The 20,256-nt window shown below is 38.1% G+C and overlaps 1 protein-coding gene and 1 long non-coding RNA gene across 10 annotated transcripts in view; one reads left to right on the top strand and one right to left on the bottom strand.

Moving 5' to 3' along the window:
* SH3KBP1 (SH3 domain containing kinase binding protein 1) overlaps nt 1-20,256 on the top strand; it is a 203,267-nt gene that overhangs the window by 155,747 nt on the left and 27,264 nt on the right. For 4 of the 5 annotated variants that reach the window (XM_089511710.1, XM_089511713.1, XM_089511711.1 and 1 more), the window contains 6 exons: nt 642-736; nt 10,218-10,319; nt 14,535-14,586; nt 16,476-16,556; nt 17,311-17,473; nt 19,110-19,195. In XM_089511710.1, the coding sequence (XP_089367836.1) occupies nt 642-736; nt 10,218-10,319; nt 14,535-14,586; nt 16,476-16,556; nt 17,311-17,473; nt 19,110-19,195 (579 nt within the window). The remainder of the gene's footprint in view (nt 1-641; nt 737-10,217; nt 10,320-14,534; nt 14,587-16,475; nt 16,557-17,310; nt 17,474-19,109; nt 19,196-20,256) is intronic. The other variant, XM_089511712.1, reaches the window with a different exon arrangement.
* On the bottom strand, nt 639-19,683 carry LOC149319439 (uncharacterized). 5 transcript variants are annotated; one of them, XR_016280182.1, is made up of 7 exons: nt 19,493-19,683; nt 16,512-16,920; nt 16,040-16,129; nt 13,681-13,706; nt 7,202-7,386; nt 3,549-3,635; nt 639-1,561 (listed from the first exon to the last, which is right to left on the bottom strand). It is a non-coding gene; the product is annotated as an uncharacterized LOC149319439 (long non-coding RNA). The 5 variants fall into 5 exon arrangements; XR_016280185.1 differs by lacking the exon at nt 639-1,561 and adding an exon at nt 2,308-2,391; XR_016280186.1 differs by lacking the exon at nt 7,202-7,386.

Here is a 20,256-nt window from a genome sequence, read left to right as displayed (position 1 = left end):
GGGAGGAGGGAAGAAAGTCCTAGTGCTATCCTTAGCATCATGTGGGATTTACCCTTCAATTTTGGAAGATTCTGCCTTGTAACACCAGATCAATTGGCTAATACGGGGGGAGGGGGGGAGACTGCACTCATCTCCTGTATCATCTTGTAATCAAGTCCCTTCACTTGATTAAATTACCTTCCCTAGGGATCCAAAGAAAAAATAAAAGCTGCAGGATTTGTAATAATATAATATAATATTTATTTAAAATGTAATGTGTTTATGTGCTTAAAACTATTAAATTAAAAACGATAATGTGTGCTTTCGTTTGCCTTAATGACCTAGTGCCATGGAGAAAACAGAAAGGTTTCTTATTCCCTATGGGGATCCCTTCTTACTCCCTTCCTGTGAGTGAGAAATGAGCACAGTCTTCCAATTAAAATAGTTTAATGGAATATTTCCGGCCAGAGTATTTTACAAAGCTACTGTTTCTACAGAAATCTATGTTTTTCATTATCAGTTATTTTGCAAAGCTTTTTAATGTTTCATACTATTTCTGAAGCCAGTTGTATAGATAAACATGAGGAAGCATATTCATTTCACAAAATATGAATGTTTTACAGAACAGTATATTAAAATACAGCTTTTTCTCCCCCTTTCAGTAAAGGAATATTGCAAAGTTATATTCCCATATGAAGCTCAGAATGAAGACGAGCTGACAATCAAAGAAGGTGATATTGTTACTCTTCTCAATAAGGTAACTGCAATGCTATTCTATAGAAAAAATAATCATGCATTTTCATATGAAAACTGTCATTGACAACTGAAGATAAATCAGTCAAATTGAGTACTTTGTGTGATCATGATGAATACTTCCTCAGTTTTTCAAAATCAGGAAGTGTAATCACAAACATACCACAATGACTGGTTGTGTCTGAAAGTGTATCTTTCTTTCTTATTTTAAATGGCACAGCTTTGCCACTGCATACTTGATTGGTTTATTATACACTGTAAATTACACTGCCTTTTCTCCTTCACACATAAAGGTCTGAACCTGAAGCGTGAATGTAATCTGATCTATGTTATTCTGTAGATGAGGTGCTTGAGCCAATTGTCTCACTTCTAATTGCTAGGAGGAGAAAAAAATGTGATGTTCCACTACATGAGCTCCTTGAAAATAAAGATACCAGAGCATGGAATGTTCCTTAGAAATTGTAACATGTTACTCATTTGACCTTAAATTGTTTGAGTATAATGTTAGCGATTTCCATAACTCAGCAATAACAAGTAAAGTAACATTCAAAGAAGTAGCTTTGTTAGTCTCTTGCAGGCCTTTATTGACCTGCGGACAGCCTCCAGATCTTAAAAAACTACTCTTTTATAATAAGATACATAACATGGATGGTAATACAGGGGCAAGACCCTGACACAAACCCAGATGCCAATTCAGTCCCTACGTCTGCTCTGTAAGCAATATTACAGGGGCCAATTACCTACAACATCAGTAGTGAATTTATATTTGCTCTTCCTCCAATGTGGTATATGCCATTCTATGCCAGCAGCGTTGGACAATCAGGACAATCTGTGCAGGAGAACAAATAGACCAGATCTGACATTTGAAATGGCAGTACACAAAAACCAGTCATTTCAATCTTCCTGGACCTCTACAGTAATTTACATCTCACAGTCCGTAACAAGGAAATTATAAAGGAAAGAAACATCTGGATTAAATTATATTCAAAAATTCCAATCCATTAGCAGAGATATGAATGAAGACAATTCCTTCATCGCGCACTATGTATGTTAACACAAAAGGTTTTGTTACATATAACTAAAGGTATCTTCTCAGATAGAGTTTTGAACCTTAGGAAACTGACTTTTGATAAGCAGATTTATTGCTTTCACACATCAACACTAACTGACCACTGTAAAGACCAGAAAGACCTGTATCACTTTGCCCACTCCTTTAAAAATTTAAGGCAAGGGACATGCTTTGCATCTTTCTGGAGCCTATTACATTATGTCCCATTCCTACAAATATATAAATATGCTTTATAACTTGAGACTTCAATATTATTCTGTACTGCATTTGAGGAAGCTCATGCTAAAATAAAAAATAGTCTTAAAGGTGCTGCCACATTCCTTTTTTCTCCCCCTTCTTTAATAATATACCTGTTATTGCTGCATTATTTCCAGCATTATTTTACTTTTAAAATAGTTTTTAAAGCATCCCTTCAGTCTGCACCCGAATTCAACAGGGCAGATAACTTCCCCCATTCCCCTCCAATAACAGCAACAACAACAACAACAAACCAAACAGTATTTTGTGGGGGTTTTGGGCTATGTGGCCATGTTCTAGAAGAGTTTATTCCTGATGTTTCGCCATCAGCTAATAATGGTTTGATAGTCATCCTGAAATTAGAAATACATTTGTAACTAAGGTACAGTAGTCATACACATAAACTATGCCTGACGTATTTCAGAATTCAAGGAATCCTGGAAGCAGGATTCACAACCCTTATGAATCTATTCATTTATTTTATTTACTTCATTCAAGGTAGCTTCATGCTGCTTGCCTTCTGAAATGCCATACATGGTTCCTGGCAGAGTGGAAGCCCCTGTACCCCCAAAATCCCTTTCCAAAATAATGGCTGATATTTAGTATTATTTATGGATTTGTAACCCACTGTTAAGGATCCAAAACTGCTTTAATCCTATGTAGTCACGGCCAACCTTAACATCCAGCAGCCTTCATTCCATCTTAAGAACCAATTGGCAGATTGGGTGAAGGAGTTTATTCATCTGCTGTGCTCTTACCAGCAACAGACTCTCCAGCCATCACCTTGTCAGGCTGGTGGGAGGGAATGGAAATGTCATCCTGTATGCACCCCATCACCATCTGAATAGATAGATCTTCTTCTATCTAGCAGCTGGCTCTTAAGATGAACTAGGGGAGTCAGGTCACGAGACATTACTGACTGAAGTGTCATTAACTAAGTAGTCAATCTAGGATTCTGCTGGAGATTTGTGGAATAATTAATAAACATGACTCATTATGCCAAAATGGAATATTGATCATTAATATTAAAACCTGAAAAAATATTGATATTGGCCCTCATTACTGAAAAAAAATATGAGTTATGGCTTTTAATTCAAAACTGTGAGAGATCCAGTGGCAGGGGCAAGACTAGACGCTCTTTCAACTTGGTAATACTAGTTTTCTATTTGCAAAAGTAGATGTGAAGGAGCATTTACATCAAACCCATGGTGTGAAGGAGTGCGTCCACTCCAGCATCTCAATTTTCTGCAACCTTACTACTACTTCACTCTATTTCATGTGTATAACCAGGTTGAAACATTAAAAAAATAGTGGAAATAATAACACATGTATGACAAGGAACCGTTTCATATCTTGGTTTAACTTCTTATTTTTCCCATTTCTCTTCTGTGTTTTCCCAACATTTCAGAGCAAGAACTGATGCATAGTTCTTGTGGCAGGGATGATTTTTCCCCTTTGCCTCAGCAATATAGTTTGTATTACTGAAAAAGCAGTAGGCATAAATATTTACATATGTATGCCCCATCAGAGGCCTTTCTGAAGTATAGAAAAGGTAGAAGGTTAGCAGTGTTCTCTAAGGATCAACAGAATGAAGAAACTGGGGACAGAAGAGCATAGCAGCATATCATTGATAAGATACCATTTCTGTTGCAGCCACACAAGTTTTCTATGCTGCTTAGCACAGCAGTGAGAAAATTTGCTTTCATATGGACCCACCACTGGTTCCACTACCCTCTCTCAAAAAAGCACTTCCAGTTTTTAAAAGAACGCTCAGTTTCTTCAAAACAAAGTGTGGGAAAGTTGTGAAGTCGAAGGCTTTCATGGCCAGCATCCATAGTTTTTTGTGGGTCTTTCAGGCTATGTGGCCATGTTCTAGATTATTCCTGATGTTTTGCCAGCATCTGTGGCTGGCATTCTCCGAAGATGCCAGGCACAGATGCGGGCGAAACATCAGGAATAAACTCTTCTAGAACATGGCCACATAGCCTAAAACTCCCACAAAATACTGTTGTAGCAGAAAATCTCACCCCTTGGATGCTTTAGGAGGTACAATGTTTTAATTTTTAGAACACAAATGGGACAGGGGAAGGGTTGCATGCAGCCTGTAGTGTAACTAATTGTTCCCTGGTCAATATATCACATACATTCAGATAATACAGTGTTGCCAAAAATTCACATACATGCCTAGAAAATTATATATTTAACAGTGAATTTGTAATATATTTTTTCTTACATTTCATTTTAAAGTCACAAAAGCTTCTGATCTTAACAAACAGCACAGTTGATTGTCATGTTATTCAAATAATATTTGCATGCACAAAGACGCTGGTGCAATGAAAAATTAAACACAAACCTTTCTAATTTTAGGCCTCTTGACTTGGCTTTTTAAATATTAAATTAGGAATTGGTATGTTATTCATGGATGATAAAGTTTTTCTAAAAATATGTTTTTAATTACCCCTAGGATTCTTTTACTTGGATACATTTGGGCTGTGCAGACACAATCTACACACTTCCTCTTAGTACATAGTTCTTGTGGGAGGGGGGAAGGAAGTGCATCTAAAGGATGCATGATAGGAAGGACATTGTACTATTACTCTTCTTCCTCCTTTGAAGCCCCCAATAACCTCTGAGAAACTCTCTGGAATTGGGAGGGCTGTATTGCAGGTCATTTCAGTGTAAAGGGGAAATTGGCCCTGCAGTGGACAGAGGAACCTTGTGCAATCTTATTGAAGTCTTACTGCAGTCACTCAGGGTGGTCTTTCATTATTGTGACTACTTAATCCATTTAGAATGAACGTCTTCATGTTAAATTCATTAGTGTGTAGAAAATGAATTTTGAAGACTGAGAATTCTAGCTGGGAGACGTTTATCACTGTAAATGACAAAGTTTAATTATGTTATCCTCTAAATGATCAGCAAGGATGAACTAAAGTAAAGGTTAGTCTCCTTGGAGCTTGTCAAGATTATACTTTAAAGGCTAGTGAGTACTAGCAAAAACACTTTTATGCTGTTGCAAGAAGCATGCATTCGGCAAGCATAGATCAATATCTTTTACCATACTGAAGTGACTCTTCTAAATATACATCTAAGGAGGGAAAAGAACTCCCACAGCCTGAGTTTGCCTCACGTGCACTGGAAAAGGTACATCTCAGTAGAATGTATGCTTTGTAGTTTTAGGTCCCAGGTTCAGTTTTTACCAGTTTAAAAGATTTAGAAAGCAGATGGTAAGAAAGACCTTTGTCAGAACTGCCACCAGTCAGACCAGATTTGGACAGAGTATGGGCCACTGCTTAATATAAGCCCATTTTGCAGCCCTCAGAGCCCCAGGATCCCCTTTTCAAATAGAGGAGAGGAGGAATTATCCCCAAATGGTAAATTTCAACTTCTGAAGGATTCCAGGAGCAGAAGGCTGCCATGAGTTTACAGGAACTAAGCGGAACAGTGGAGGACAGGAATTCTTGGAGATGTCTCATCCACAGGGTTGCCATGGGTCGAGATCAACAACAAAAAATTCAAATTATGAGCTTATCAGAGCCCTAAAAGAGGCTTTTTTTTCTGTCCCACAATTTTCTCAGTCTCATTTGATGGGTACAAGAGAGAGGTCTGTCTCATTGGCTGCTTCCAGTCTTCTCCATCCTTCCTCTCTTTATGTCAACAATTTATAGCGGTGTTAGTCTGGGAAATCAGTATGCAAAGGGATCTTTCAGGACCTTTGAAACTAATTGAAAGATAGAGGTTGGTAGCGTGAGCTTTTGTAATAATAATAATGGTGATAATAATAATAATAATAGTTTATTTATATTTCCCGCCTCTCCCATGGATCGAGGCGGGATTACATCAGTAAAATAATACAAGTACAAAATACGATCAATAAAACACTAATACTGAATACAAACATTCCTATTAGTTCTATAAAACAGCAAAACCATTAGGTAGAATTGGGTCTACTCCCTCAGGGGCGCAATTCTGACACCTCAAAACAATTTTGTTACAGTGGAATCACCTAAGCATGAGTGTCCATTTTTTAAATTTATTTTTAAAATTCGAAAGCTAACAGCTTTTCATCCAGTAGCAAGAGTTCTGTTAGCATTTTTTCCAAAGCGTTCTGGGAAGAAATCATGGTAAAGGTAATTTCCCCACACTATGGTTATACCTAAGCTACCCTATCTGCTTTTCAGTTGTTAAAAAATGAAACAGAGAGAAGACAATGGCTACCATAATGGTTGTCATTCCCTTCCTTCTCTAAATGGCCATTACGAGGAATGGGAGGTCTACATGAAATGCCACCCTCAGAATTGGATGAATCAATTATTTGAGGACAGGAGGAGTTTCCTATAACTGTAGTAAATGTCTATGTATGTCTTTATTTATTTCATGGAGCAAATAATTCAGTATAGCAACTTCTGTAGCAGAAGCAGAAAAGCGGTTGCGTAATACAATGCATGATATGTATTGCTTCCAAAATCAAATAGTTTGCCTGGCTCTCTTCAAGTCTTTTATTCCAGATAAATTGTTATATTTTAAAGATCTACATCATGTCCTTCTGACAATAACAGCCTGCATAGAACAGAACTGGATGTTGCTGTTACCTTGAATAACTAAAAGGAGAAATCACCTTTCTCTAAATTAAATAATTTCACTCATGACTGGTAAATTTGATTTTTTTCAAGCAGTCATTTATAAAAACAAGTCTCCCAGAAAAAGGTTTAAACATATGTTTCTATCAAGAACAATGCTAATTTTCTCTCCAAATTACTGATGGAAGAAGACATCACCAAAGATACAGCGTATAAAAAATTTGTTTATTTGTTGTGGTCACACTTTGAAAGTGATATTGTACATTCTAAAAATCAATAAAGATATTTTCAAAAAAAAAAAAATAATTTTCTCTCCAAATTACTGAATGTGAAGAGGCTTCATGAGCAAGGAACTTGTCTTTTTAAGTATTTTCTTAATTTTTCATAAACAGAAACACTGTACTTAATTTTTTCCCTGAGAGATTGAAAGCTGGATGTTAGATGAGGTCAAACTTAATGAACGTATTTTTTTAAAATCTCATTTAAAGAATGCAGAGTTGCACACCAAAGCGACTTTGGGCTGTCATGACAGTAAACAAGATACCTTTGTTAGGAAAAAACCAGAATCCCATAGTTTAAATACCTTTACAGAAATGTTGAGTCTTGGTTCCATTCTTTAGTTCTGTTGTTGTTGTTGTTGTTGTGTGGCTTCAAGTCTTTATGTGGTTTTCTTGGCAAGATTTGTTCAGAACAGGTTTGCCATTGCCTTGCCCTGAGGCTGAGAGCATGTAACTTGGCCAAGGTCACACAGTGAGTTTCATGGCTGAGCTGGGAATTGAACCATGGTCATAGTCCAACACTCAAACCACTACACCATGCTGAATCTCAATTCTGTGTATGCCATTGTTGTAGGAAGGCAGTCTAGCTTTTTGGGGGCACTTGGCTAACACATTGTAAACCACTTAAGAGAGTTCTCAGCATTATAAAGCAGTATAGAAGTGTAAGTGCTATTGCTAACCAACAATATGGTTAGCAATGCGATAAAAGAAATATAATTCAATAAAGAAAAAAATCTTTTGATTGTGCTTTTAAAAAATAATTTGAAAAAGAAATGCAACATAGAACTGCCATCAATGGTCAATCATGGTAGCTGTAGCTTTGCTCTGAAACGTAACTGTTTGACACTGCTACATGTGTAAGCAGCAGTGAGCCTTAGGTTTGCCTGTTCATCACCCCCCCCCCTTTTTTTTTTCATGTTCACAAGAAGATCAAAAGCTGTGGCTTCCTGTTATGAAATAATCACAGTGACATATGGCATTCAACGTGCAGTTTTTTTAAAAAAAACAACCCTATTGTTTGTGAGAACATCTGAGGATCTGAAACATTATAAATAGTATATCTATATGAAACAAAGTAAAAATAATTCATATACTAAAACTCCTACAGTGAAACATTAAACTAGGAAAATAAGAGCAAATGTTGATAGAAAACAAATGATTGAAAACCCGGAAATAATTTTCTTAAAATAAACCACAAATATATTGTAGTAAGTTATTAGACAAATAGATAGGGTTTCATTGGAAGGGAACTAAGCAAAGCCTGTCTTCCACAAAGCCTGTCTTCCAAGTCCTAATTTGGGCTGCATCCAGACTGCAGAAATAATCCAGCTTGACACTACTGTACTTTAACTGCCATGGCTCAATGCTGGAGAATTTTGGGCATTGTAGTTTGTTGTGTGGCACCAGAGCTCTCTGACAGAGAAGGCTAAATGTCTCACAAAACTACAATTCCCAGAATTCAGAAGCATTCAGCCATGACAGTTAAAATGGCTTTAAACTGGATTATTTCTGCAGTGCAGGTGCAGCCTCAGTTTGCTTTCAGGACACATAGGAAGCCATCTAAAGATTATCACAATAGTTGGGCAGTCTCATACAGAAGAAGGAGGACTTTAAATTTATCACTGTTCCAAGTAACAGACAGCTTTAAATGACATCATCTGGACTTGAATAGTTCCTGAAAACAAATAGGAAATCAGTGCATTCTACAATCTAGTGTCCTATGTTCCATTTTTAATGTTGTGCATACGTGCCTTCAAGTTGTCTGTTGACTTATGGCAACCCCATGAATTTCGTAGGCTTACTTAGGCAAGGAATACTCAGAGGTGATTTTGCCAGTTCCTTCTTCTGAAATACAGCCTACAGTATCTGATATTCACGGGGGGGGGGGGGGGGAAGTATGCTGCAAATTCATATTAAATTAATCTGCCCTTGCTTGATATGTATTAGCTTTAGGCAGAGAGCAGCTCCTAAGAGCCCCTGTCCTTGTTCATCCTTAGATGCCCAAGAAACCAGAGTATCAAGAACAGTTTTCACCCTCAGTTTCCTGGCTCAGTAGTCTAACAGGGAGGAGGAATATTTCCATTTACATATTACTGGGATTACATATAGATAGTTTTGAATGTATTCTACACGCTTCACTGCCAGCTAACAAAATAATAGCATGAAATCAAAGCTGTGTACAGTTTATTCTAAAATAAAAACAGCAGTCACTGTAACCAAAGTTATACCCAGATTATAGAGATGTACACATCTCTAATGGCCTACAAGATTAGTTTGTATTGATTGTACTTGTCAGTTACAATCCTATTATACCTTTTGGTGAGAGCTGTTTCTAATATTAGTTTCATATATTTGGATTAATATTTGGCCTTGTATAGACAGGCCAAAATAAAGCTGCTTCGGGTCACTTTGTAGGTATGCTGTTTAAATGATGCATGTGTACTAAGAGTCCGGAAGCCACACCTTTTAGAACCCATGCATCATTTAAACAGCATACCTCTAAAGTGACCCGAAGCAGCTTTATTTTGGCTTGTCTGTACGGGTCCATTTAGCTGTGTAAAGACTTTTTAATATGAGAACAACTATATTAGTATTTGTTTCTGATAGATAGGTGGATGGACAGACAGAAGTGGAAGGTTATTTCTTCTTCTCTGTGTGACACAACTCTGCTTTATCTGCCTAGCTTAACTTGGTGAAGGTTAGTGTGGAGGACTGAATACAGATGACAGATGCATTTCTCTGGAGAGTTGCAATTACCGATAGATTTATACACCCCCAACTCTCCTTTTTACCAAGCTTATCCATTTTGAATTATAGGAGTTGCAGATGATTGTGCATAAGTTCTTTAGAAAATAAGCAAAGCAAACCAGAAGTGAAGAATTTGAGGGGAGTGGCATGGTCATTGCAGTGATCTGTCATGCCACAAATTTCTGGTATTCATTTTACCCCTGTCCTATTTGCATAATGTGCTGAGCTCTGTATGCATTACCTGTTTGTGACTAATGGTCACATTTAAATAAGCAGACACCCACACCCAAAGTGTCCTATATACGTATGTTCTGCCACATTTATCACTGCCTCATCTGTTTGAATTTATCTAGATTGCAGTTCCATTTACTATTGGAAAATGTATCTGAGAAGTCTGCCGACTTCAAGTATACATTTTTGTTCTATCATGAAAATAGGTACAGTATTTGCATAAGAAAGTGTATCCTACATCTTTACAGTCAGAGTTCACAGCAGAAAAAAAGCCTACCATACAGAATGCATGTTTTGCAATATATGCTCATTAAGTTCACTTCTTTTCTTGATGTGTCATAGGAATGCATTGATGCTGGCTGGTGGGAAGGAGAGCTCAATGGTAGAAGAGGAGTATTTCCTGATAACTTTGTAAAACTACTTCTTTCTGATTTTGAAAAAGAGGTAGGACCAGTTTACTTTTTATGATGAAGCTTTACACTTGAATATAAACCTAGAAACCTGTTCTTTTCTCTCTTTTTAAAACATGCTGCTTTTAATAATACCCTAAAGATAATTCTTTGGAACACCTTAAATTATTTTATGCGATGTGTTGGCTATATAACTGAAAATAGCCACCGTTCAACCTGAGAGATTTTACCAAAGATTAGGCAGAAATGCAGGACCCAGATGTACAAAGCTGAGACTTAATCAAGAGAATTTGTAGGAGTAATTGCTGCCAAAGTTGCTTCTAGTGAGTATTGAGGAGGAGGCAGATTGACTGAATACTTAGGCAACCAACAAGTGCCAGTTTGTTTTAGTTTACATTGGTGTCATAATAAAAATATTTTGTACTTTTACATTGTTGAGTAGCATAAATATGTGGGCAAGTCATGGGAAGTGGGCGTTTCTGCAAGGCACTGTATCTATAGAGTTTATCGCATGGGGGTTAAACCGCTCCCCAGCGCGTTCTAACCAGGGTGAGCGGGGGCGCGCACGGAACGCGATGGGCACTGGATGGGGCCCAAAACGCGACTTTATCGCACGGGGGGACGCCGCCGCCACACGTTCCCATCGCGTCCCAATTCGGTTCCAGAGGGCGCCATTTCTGGGGACGCTTTGAAACAGTTCCCAGAAATGGCGCCCTCTGGAACCGAATTGGGACGCGATGGGAACGCGCAGCGGCGGCGGCCCCCGTGCGATAAAGTCGCGTTTTGGGCCTCATCCGGTGCCCATCGCGTTCCGTGCGCCCCCCCGCTCGCCCCCGTTAGAACGCGCTGGGGAGCGGTTTAACCCCCATGCGATAAACTTCTATGTATCAATCTATCTGCAAATTATAAACATGAAAAACAACTACAGTAAAGAATATTTATAGGTTTCCTATATACTGTCCATACAATTTGTCCTAACAGAACCTGTTAATGGATTTTGTTTCCAGTTGATAGAACGTGACAAGTCACACTAAAAAACGGTCGCCCAACTCGGCGGGCAGACCGTTTTGCCGCTAGAAGCGGCTGGAACTACAAGCCCCAGTGTGCACTGGGGCTTGCTCTGGCTCTCTATTGGTGCGTGGACCGGATGGGGCGGTCCCATCGCTCCGCAACGCTCTGGGAGCCGGGCTCGTTGGTGCGGAGCTTCTGGTCCTCCAGGGTTGCCCATTGGTTGGGTGGCCTTGGAGGAGGGGCTCCGCACAGCATGCAATATGGGCGGGGCCTAGGCCTATTTTAGGCCACGTTGCCGGCCCAGCCCTCAGTTGGCGCTTGGCTCCGAGCAGAGCGGAGCCAAGATGAGGAAGGGAGAAAGACTTTGAGCTTCTCCCGCCCGCCCACCGCTGTTTTGTGGGTGTTTTTTCGTCACAACTTTGGCGGCAGCATAGGCCAGGATCTGCACGTTGTTGTACCAGGGCTATGGAGCTCTGGTTTGGGAGTCAATAGGTACCCAGGGGCGAATAGGGCAGGCATTTGGCCATTGCGGGGGCCAGAACGCGGGAGCGCCACCCGGTGATTAGGGGCTTAGTGAATTTGTGAACGCAAGACAATGTTTGCGGTCAAGTTGTGTTCCTTAGCCCCTAGGTCATCCCAAGCACCTGGTGGGTGCCAGGTTTGGATAATCAGACAACATCGGGTTGTTTGATTTCACAGATCCTGACCTTATGCTTTGTGCCAACCCTACCAATTGTTTGCAAATAAAGTTGTGGCCTTACTTCCAACCTGTTGTATTGTGGTTATTTGACAGCAACATCTGAGGCAATAAGTTTTCATAAAAAAATTCATAAATGCTCTTACCTTCTATTATGATCAGTCTTTTAAAAATTGTTTAATTCCTTGTTGTTACATCTTTTTCCACCACCAACCTTATTTGGATAAAATGCACTCTATTTTGAGAACTTTGGGCCCGAACAGACAGGCCAAAATAAAGCTGCTTCAGATCACTTTGGGGGTATGCTGTTTAAAGACACACACACCTTAAGAGGCCAGAAGCTGTGCCAAAGCTGCGCTCCAATCCATTAAGATGGAGATGGTTAAAATGGATTAACCAGCAGGAGTGACCTTATTTCTGATAAATGGTAATTAGTTGATATCGGAAAAACAATAGCTGTAAATGCCTCTAAGGTGTTAATGACCTGTTATATTAACATTATCTCCCAATCTTTTGAAATTTTACCAGGGGAAATACAAAATATCAACATTCTGTCCTAAAATGAGATGCTTTCCTTTTCAAGAGAATGGGGCATTTCTAAATGAGGCTGCAGTGTCAGTTACGTTAATTTTCTTGAAGTAGAAAATTGAACTGAATTAAAAACCATTCAATTACCAATCATGCAACAGCATTTTTTTTAAAAAGAAAAAAAATACTTTGTTTATTTATAAACAGATATTGGGCATTATTTTAGGAAGAAACATTTTTCTTTTACTCCCACTCAGGTGACAGTGCAGGGGGCCTCCTTTAGAGCAAGTTGAAAGTGGTAGCCTGTTGGCTGCTGCTGATTCATGAGCTATTGGCTGCCAGTGTTCTGCACATTTCCAGAAAAGCAAGAAAAACAAATGTGCTGGTCCCTGGCATACTATATGCTGTGAACCTGTTGCAGTGCTCTGTGTGAGAGTGGAAATCATGTAGCCCTCAAGATCTTATTGGATTGCAACTCCAAGCAGTCCTAGTCAGCATCCCCCCTGGGTAGGGATGCTGGCAGTTCTGGTTCAACAACATCTAGAGGGCTAACTTTTTCTTACATTGCTGTTTTATTTATAATTAAATTTAATCAGTTTTTATGTTGATGTCTTTAATACACTCTGTTCTAAAATGTCTGCATATTCTGGGAATAATCACAAGACATGGATGATCCTGTGGTTATTGCAAACAAGAGTGCCTTTGCTCAGGTGTGCCATTTATGGCACTTTTTAGAGGACAGAGATCTGGCTACTATGATCTGTACTTTCAACACCTCCAACTCAGACTGCTGTAATGCACTCTATGTGGGCTGCCTGTGAAGATTGTTTGGAAGCTGCAACTCATACATAAAATTCGGGTTATTACTTGTTAAGACCTATTACCTAAATAGCTTGGGGATCTTTTGTCAGGCTGAAAGGCAATTCATAAATAAGATAAATTGCCATCATTTTGGCATCTCTTATAGTAATGCTATCTACTTGAACATAGTGTGCTGTTCAAATTTGATATTCATAGACCAAGACATTTGTAGCATCTGTCAATTATATGCACATGCCTTTTCCAGGGGTCTCACTGGGCTCTTTGAACATAATGAATAAGAAAATTCTATCTGCAAGTTCTGTAATCATATTTGTTTTAAAATCCATGCAGAACATACCTTTTTTGGATTAGAAGTGGGTGGGTCTGAGAGAGAAAATAATGAGAAAATAATGAATGGGTGGGTCTGAGAGAAATCATGATAAACAATAGATTGCTTATTATTATTATTATTATTATTATTATTATTTTCTTATATCCCATGTTTTTCCAACATAGGAACTCAAAGCGGCTAAAAGCAAATTTAAAAACAATACAATTTCAAAACGTACAACATTAAAATGTATAAATATAAAATTTAAAAAACAAACAATTTAAAAAGTTTAAAAAGTTATGAATTAAAATGTAATATGTTAAAAATACAAACCTTAAAATTTAAAACACACAACATTTAAATCCCAGCTCTTATCAGCGTGAAAAGGCCAGCCAGCATAAGAATGTCTTTATCTGCCACCGAAAGGATAGCAGAGATGGAGCCATCCTGGCCTCTCTAGGGAGGGATTTCCAAAGCTTTGGAGCAGCCACTGTGAAGGCTCTTTCTCTTGTTCCCACCAAACACGCCTAAGAGGGCCTCTCTGGATGTATCTGTTTGTTTTCACTGAAAATCCTTAAATCTGCCCTTTATAATACATTCCATAATGGGATAAGAGCCATATGAAAATAATAAAGCAGGGAATTTTAAAAAAGGAATCTTGTGGAAACTTTAAGACTGATCAATATATTTTGGCATGCATTTTCCCAGACTGCAGTCCACTTTGTGAGCCATCTGTTGTATTCATTTCTTAGTTTGTGGTAAGAGACAAAGGACGTATGAAGTGAATTGTTTTTCTCATTGAGATGTAATAATAATATGAATAATCTGTCTGATTTAAATTCTCATTGGTAATTTTGTGTTTGTTTCCTTTTTCATTGAAGAGACCCAAGAAACCACCCCCTCCATCAGCATCTGCCTTCAAACAAGGATCAGGTAATGCACTGCTGTCATACAATAAACATCAGTAAATACACCTTACAGACAGTGCAACCACTTTTCTCTCTCTAATGGAAGCTCAGTATCACTATATCTATCATACCATTTAAACACCTAAATTACAGGTGCTTTCTGGCTGTAATAGTTTCCTCTTGGTATTCCAAAGCTGTTCATGACAGTGAGGAACCTGAGACAGGCAGAGCTAGTTAAGTACCAGTTTGGTTAAATTATAAAACAAATTTGTTCCCTTTAACTGAATTACACAACATGGAGATGGTTGTTCTATTTCTCCATGAAGGGTTATGGATCAATTCACTGTTATTCTTTTTAAAACATTAATTACTGCATCATGGTTTTTACTATTGACTGGCTTTAGTTTTATAACTGAGTTATCATAAGAGTTTAGATAGCTGAGAGACACCAGGTCCCATCTGATCTTGGAAGCTAAGCAAGGTAAGCCCTGGTTAGGACCTGGGTGGGGGCTGCCAGCAAGTACCAATTGCTGTAGGTTGTATTTCAGAGAAAGAAACTGTCAAAACCACCTCTGAGGGGATTCCTTGCCCAAGAAAACCCTATGAAATTCATGGAGTTGCCATAAGTATACAGGTGACTCAAAGGTATACACACACACACACACACACACACACACACACACGATACCAGACAATATCTTCAAATCATTCTGTAGTGGAAATACCACTTAGTTTCTTTTGCCACCTAGTGGTTGTTAACAAAAACCCCACTAATTTTATCTCTCATTCATTATGGAAATGAAACTAACACAGAGAAAGAAGTTGGTAGCATAAGCTTTTATAGACTTCTACTAACTTTTTTGCTCAGTCTCAAAAGTGTTTCAAGAACCCTTTGAATAGTGATCTAGACTAACATGGCTATGTCTTTGAATGCTATTGAAATGAAAGATTTGAAATGCATATTTGCTGTGGCTTAAATATCTAGTTTTATTGAAATTCCACAAGTACCTATTTCCATAAATGACAGAGTATTATATATGGCCCTAACTTTTTGTCATACTTGTCACCAGTTCCACCAGTCCGCCACCAGTTCTGTGGTGGATTACTCACAGGTAGCCCCACTGTGCTTACCACCCCCTAGTACTCTTTCACTTCTGTTTGTTCATTTCTTTATTTACTACATTTATATCCTGTTTTTCACCATTACATAGCTCAGGGCAGTTGCACAGTATTCCCAAGCAATTGCATGTCCACATATTGTAAAGGCTAAGAATTTCTTAGTGCTTCAGTGAGTTTCTTCCAACATGCGGGGACAACATTCTGTTAGGGATATATGCACATGTAAGTTTCCCTTATGCATCCCTTATGTGGATGGTCTTTTCTGGGTCCTGCCAGGGTTGACATTCCTCCCTACACAGAACCTAAAAGCCTCTTCCATCTTACTGAAAAGTTCCCAAAGCTGCCCTCCATGGCCGTACCATATTTCTTGGTGAGCAGGCAGGACTGGAGAAGTGTCTGGCTACATCCGCATACCCAAATGTGAAATGATAACAGCAGTAATGAGATGCCTGGATGAGACCAACAGATATCAGCAATTAATGTCCTTTTAAGTTGCCACACAGTTTTTTGTTGCATTAATTACATTTAAGAATATATTTTAAATATCTGTACCTGGTTTGGTTACTATGCTCATGGTGAACTGCTTTGCCGCAGGCAAAATAGGCACTTGCCATGCATGTATGTTCCTATTTATATGTGTGCACAGGTGCAAAACTGTTTTTACAAAAAGAGACTATATAGACATTTGTCTGGTCCTTTTTAACAGAGAGCCATTAGATGAATAAATTACATGTGCATGTTTTCAAGTTTTCTAATTATTTCCTCTTTAAACAATTGCATTACTATTTTTGACAGCTACAACAGATCGAAAGCATGAAATCAAAAAGGTACCTCCTGAGAGACCAGAATGTCTTCCTCATCGAACAGAAGAGAAAGGTAAGAAGGGTACTTCCAAATGAAAAAGTGTGCTTGTGTTTGTAGTACAGTACCAGTTTATAAAAAGAGTTCAAATTAAGTTCCTTAATATATTTCCCATGCATACTTTGTGATTCACATTTAAGTTGAGGGAACGAGAACAAAAAAGTTAATAGAAAGATTCTGCTATGTCATCTTAGATTGCTTCTTGATCAGCATAGGAGAAGTCGTCTTTCTGGTTTAAATGCCATGGCTCATAGAGATAGTAATGTTCTTACTTGCTCACCCTCTCCCTGCTAAGAGCTAGCATTGAGGTGGGGGAAAAAGTTCTGTGGAATGGCAGAGCTCTTCTCTCTGCAGCTGGAATTGTTTTCTCATTTTCTCCCTGTAAGAGGCATAGAGATGTTAAGGGAATCTCAAAAGTAACCCTTCATTGATGTGTTACTGTGATGTGTATTTCAAACAGTAACAATAGCAGTCTTGGCTTTTACAAAAATTTCCTAGCATTTCTGAAGGCAAGTTATTGAATAGTTTTGAAATCTCGTCTTTACATACACTCAATTCCAGAATCATTAATTTAACAGTGCAGGTCAGGCTGCCTTTTAGGTTTGCAGCAAGAAAAGAATAAATATTAGGAAACAGTATTTGCACCATGGACCTAAGTGATTATGCAAGATTGTCCTTTCATTAGGTTTTGCCAATAGTCGCAGCTGTTATATGCCAAATAATTCTGCTTAAAATGCATTTATTCTTTTGGGTGAAAATTGATTTGAAGAAAGACCAGACAGAGAGCAAAAACTGTTAGATTTACAGAAGCCTTCTGTTCCTGCTATACCACCGAAGAAACCTCGACCACCAAAAACAAACTCCTTGAACAGACCTGGTACGTTGCCTCCAAGAAGACCAGAAAGACCAATTGTGCCTATGACCCATACAAGGTATTCTATTGATCTGTTCTTTTTAAAAAAATGATGTATGATAAAAAATTTAAATTGCACCGAAGTGCTGTTCATGACAGTCAGTATAATCCCAGGCAATTCTACTTGGAGATAAGTTTGTTTTCAGTGGGCTTACTCGCAAGTAAATTTGTGTAGGATTGCAGCTTTGTCTGCTTTGAAGTATACTTGTATGCAAAGACTATAGCAATCCTAAAATAAATAAATACATCTTGATTTATATGATTAATTCAAAATCTGTTTTAAGAAGAAAAAAAATCTGGAAGCCAATCCTTCAGTAAGATGTTGGCATCATTGCATTTTTCCACCCATAATGTTGATCAGTTTTGTAAAGTGTTTTCATAGGAATGGTCTTTCAATAACAAGAATGTGCTAGAAAGAAGACAATATATGGTGAGCAAGCCGTAAATGTGAGAAATATTAAATATGAGAACTATTGAATGTTCAGAGGTACATTCAGTACTGCTTTTATTTTTAGGAGAGTTGGCACTACCATTAGACAAAGTGAGGTGGCCATCTAAGACATAAGATGTCATGAAATGTCAGCATGCTTCTTCCCATGCAGCCATCTTCCACCTAGTGCCCTCCAGATGTTTTGAACCACACCCCGCCCCAATTCTGACCTTGAGTAGCTGGTGCTTTGACATTTGGAGTAGAAAACATCTGGAAGGTGTAAAGCTGGCAGAGGCTGTGCTTTTTTCCATTGGATCCCCAAAATATCTTTCACAGCTCCCTAGAAGAAACATGCACTGTATCTCTGCTATTGGAGCCATTTCTGCACCTCCACCTGAAGGAGGAATGCAAAAACTCTGTTCCATGCCTGTACAATCACACTGAATAAGCTTTAGCGAAGTATGACACCCTGCATTCTTGAAAACATCCCTGTTAAAAACAAGGCTAAATAGACAGCAAAACTAAGACAAACTGTCTTACTTTTTTAAATCAAATGAGCGGATGGTTTCTGGAAGCACATAGCCTGTTAAAAAAATATTAACATCACATAGTATATAATGAATGGATTATACTATTCTTGTATTTCCTTTACAAAAAAAATTGTATTCCTCTTTTGGTTCTTTTCCAGGCTTAGAAATGCAAACAAACCCCATCAGAAACTGTCAGCAAAAAGCCATTAGTGATTCAAATCTCAATGAGGAAGCCAATCATACTGAAGACTCTGCAGCCAGCAGCCACAACTAGGGAGAGCCTAAACCCCATTATCACAGCTTGACATTTCATGAATTTTTTTCCTGTTAATAGATCTGCAGCATATTCTGCCTTTCACATCAGTATGATTTGGGGGCAGAAATTATTATTTTTAAAATTGCTCTTCAGAGGGTATCCTTTCTGAATTTGTTCATTTCAAGATGCAGGTTAAATCTGAGAAATTATTTAGGATATTAGTGTATCTAAAATAGGCCCTTTTGACAGGTGTTAAAGAGAAACAAGATAAGGTTAATCCAAGCAGCACATTGGTTTACAAGAGATGACTCTGCCTGACTGTCAGCAGTGATTCGGACATACTGTGTGTAGAGTGCTTCTTTCTTCCAGTTTGTGAGGTACAAATTAAAAATTTATCATATTAAGAATTCCAGTAAACATCTTTTGCTTCTGGCTGCAGGAGTGATATCCCAAAAGTTGACCTAGTGGGCTGTACATTGTCCAGCACCTTAGAAAAGGACTCTACAGAAAGAAGCAATGACATTGGTAAGTTATTCTTTTTATACTTGATCTACCTCCTAAATGCTCATTAACTTTTCAATTTTAATAGGAGCATATAATGCTTAAAATCTCTTAACTAGTAGATAGATTTTTTTTGCTGTTAGTGGATCTTGCATATCTTGCAGCATATTCTGCCTTTTGTATTACTTGAAAATTGTTTTCAACCATTCCTATGAAACAGAGAGAACTGAGTCGAAAATATTTTAAATGTCCGTGATCTCTTGTGCAGTTGTGCAAATCATTCTGTTACTTGAGTTTATAATAGCTAAGATTTTTAGTTACCTGAAATAGCTGCTATTGTTTCATAAGTAGTTGTGAATCCTTGTAGTTGAAAAGAAATGGATTAGCTTTCCTGAAGTACTTGCCATTTAATTGTATAACCCACTTTGAGGCAATAAAAGATACCATCACATTTTCCACATTGGCAAAGTTGCAGTCCATAAGGAAGGTGTCCTCAGCTGGTAAGGTAGTGAACTTCTGCTACAAAGTGAGTTATTCCAACAGTGGTCACATATCTGTAAGCAAACCCAGCATCATTTTCACATGGAAGTATTCAGATGTCATCTGCTTCAGTCACTCAGTTCGCTAACAACTGAGCTGCAGCAGACATGTTTTCATAAGAGGCAGAGTCTTTGTATCTTAAATTGTAAGCATTACTACATTTCGTTGGTAGCATGCACTGCTATTTTTATGTTGTGGTTTCTTTTTAGAGCACATGTTGATAAAACATTAAGCTCCAGTAGCTAATCTTCATTTTCTCTAGACATGACAGTTTTGCATTTCTTTGGAACTATTATTTTAACATTTTAAACCAAGTTTTTAATAATTTAGTTGAAACCCTGAGCATATTCACTAGGAACTAAGTACCACTGTACTCAGTGGAATTTGATTCCAAGTAAACATGTTTAAAGTGAGGTTACTAGTACGTTAAAAGACTTACATTTTTGGTTTCTTTTTTGTGTTTGTTCCTTTCGTGTTTTCTTTCTCAGTGGATGCTAGTCAGCAAGGTGGTTGTTCATTCAACACAGTGTACGTTTTAAATTAAA

The sequence above is a fragment of the Sceloporus occidentalis genome, unplaced genomic scaffold, assembly GCF_023333645.1.
Source record: "Sceloporus occidentalis isolate IW3139 unplaced genomic scaffold, rSceOcc1.0.p SCAF_2, whole genome shotgun sequence".
NCBI lineage: Eukaryota > Metazoa > Chordata > Lepidosauria > Squamata > Phrynosomatidae > Sceloporus > Sceloporus occidentalis.
This window is presented reverse-complemented; position numbering and strand designations above follow the sequence as displayed.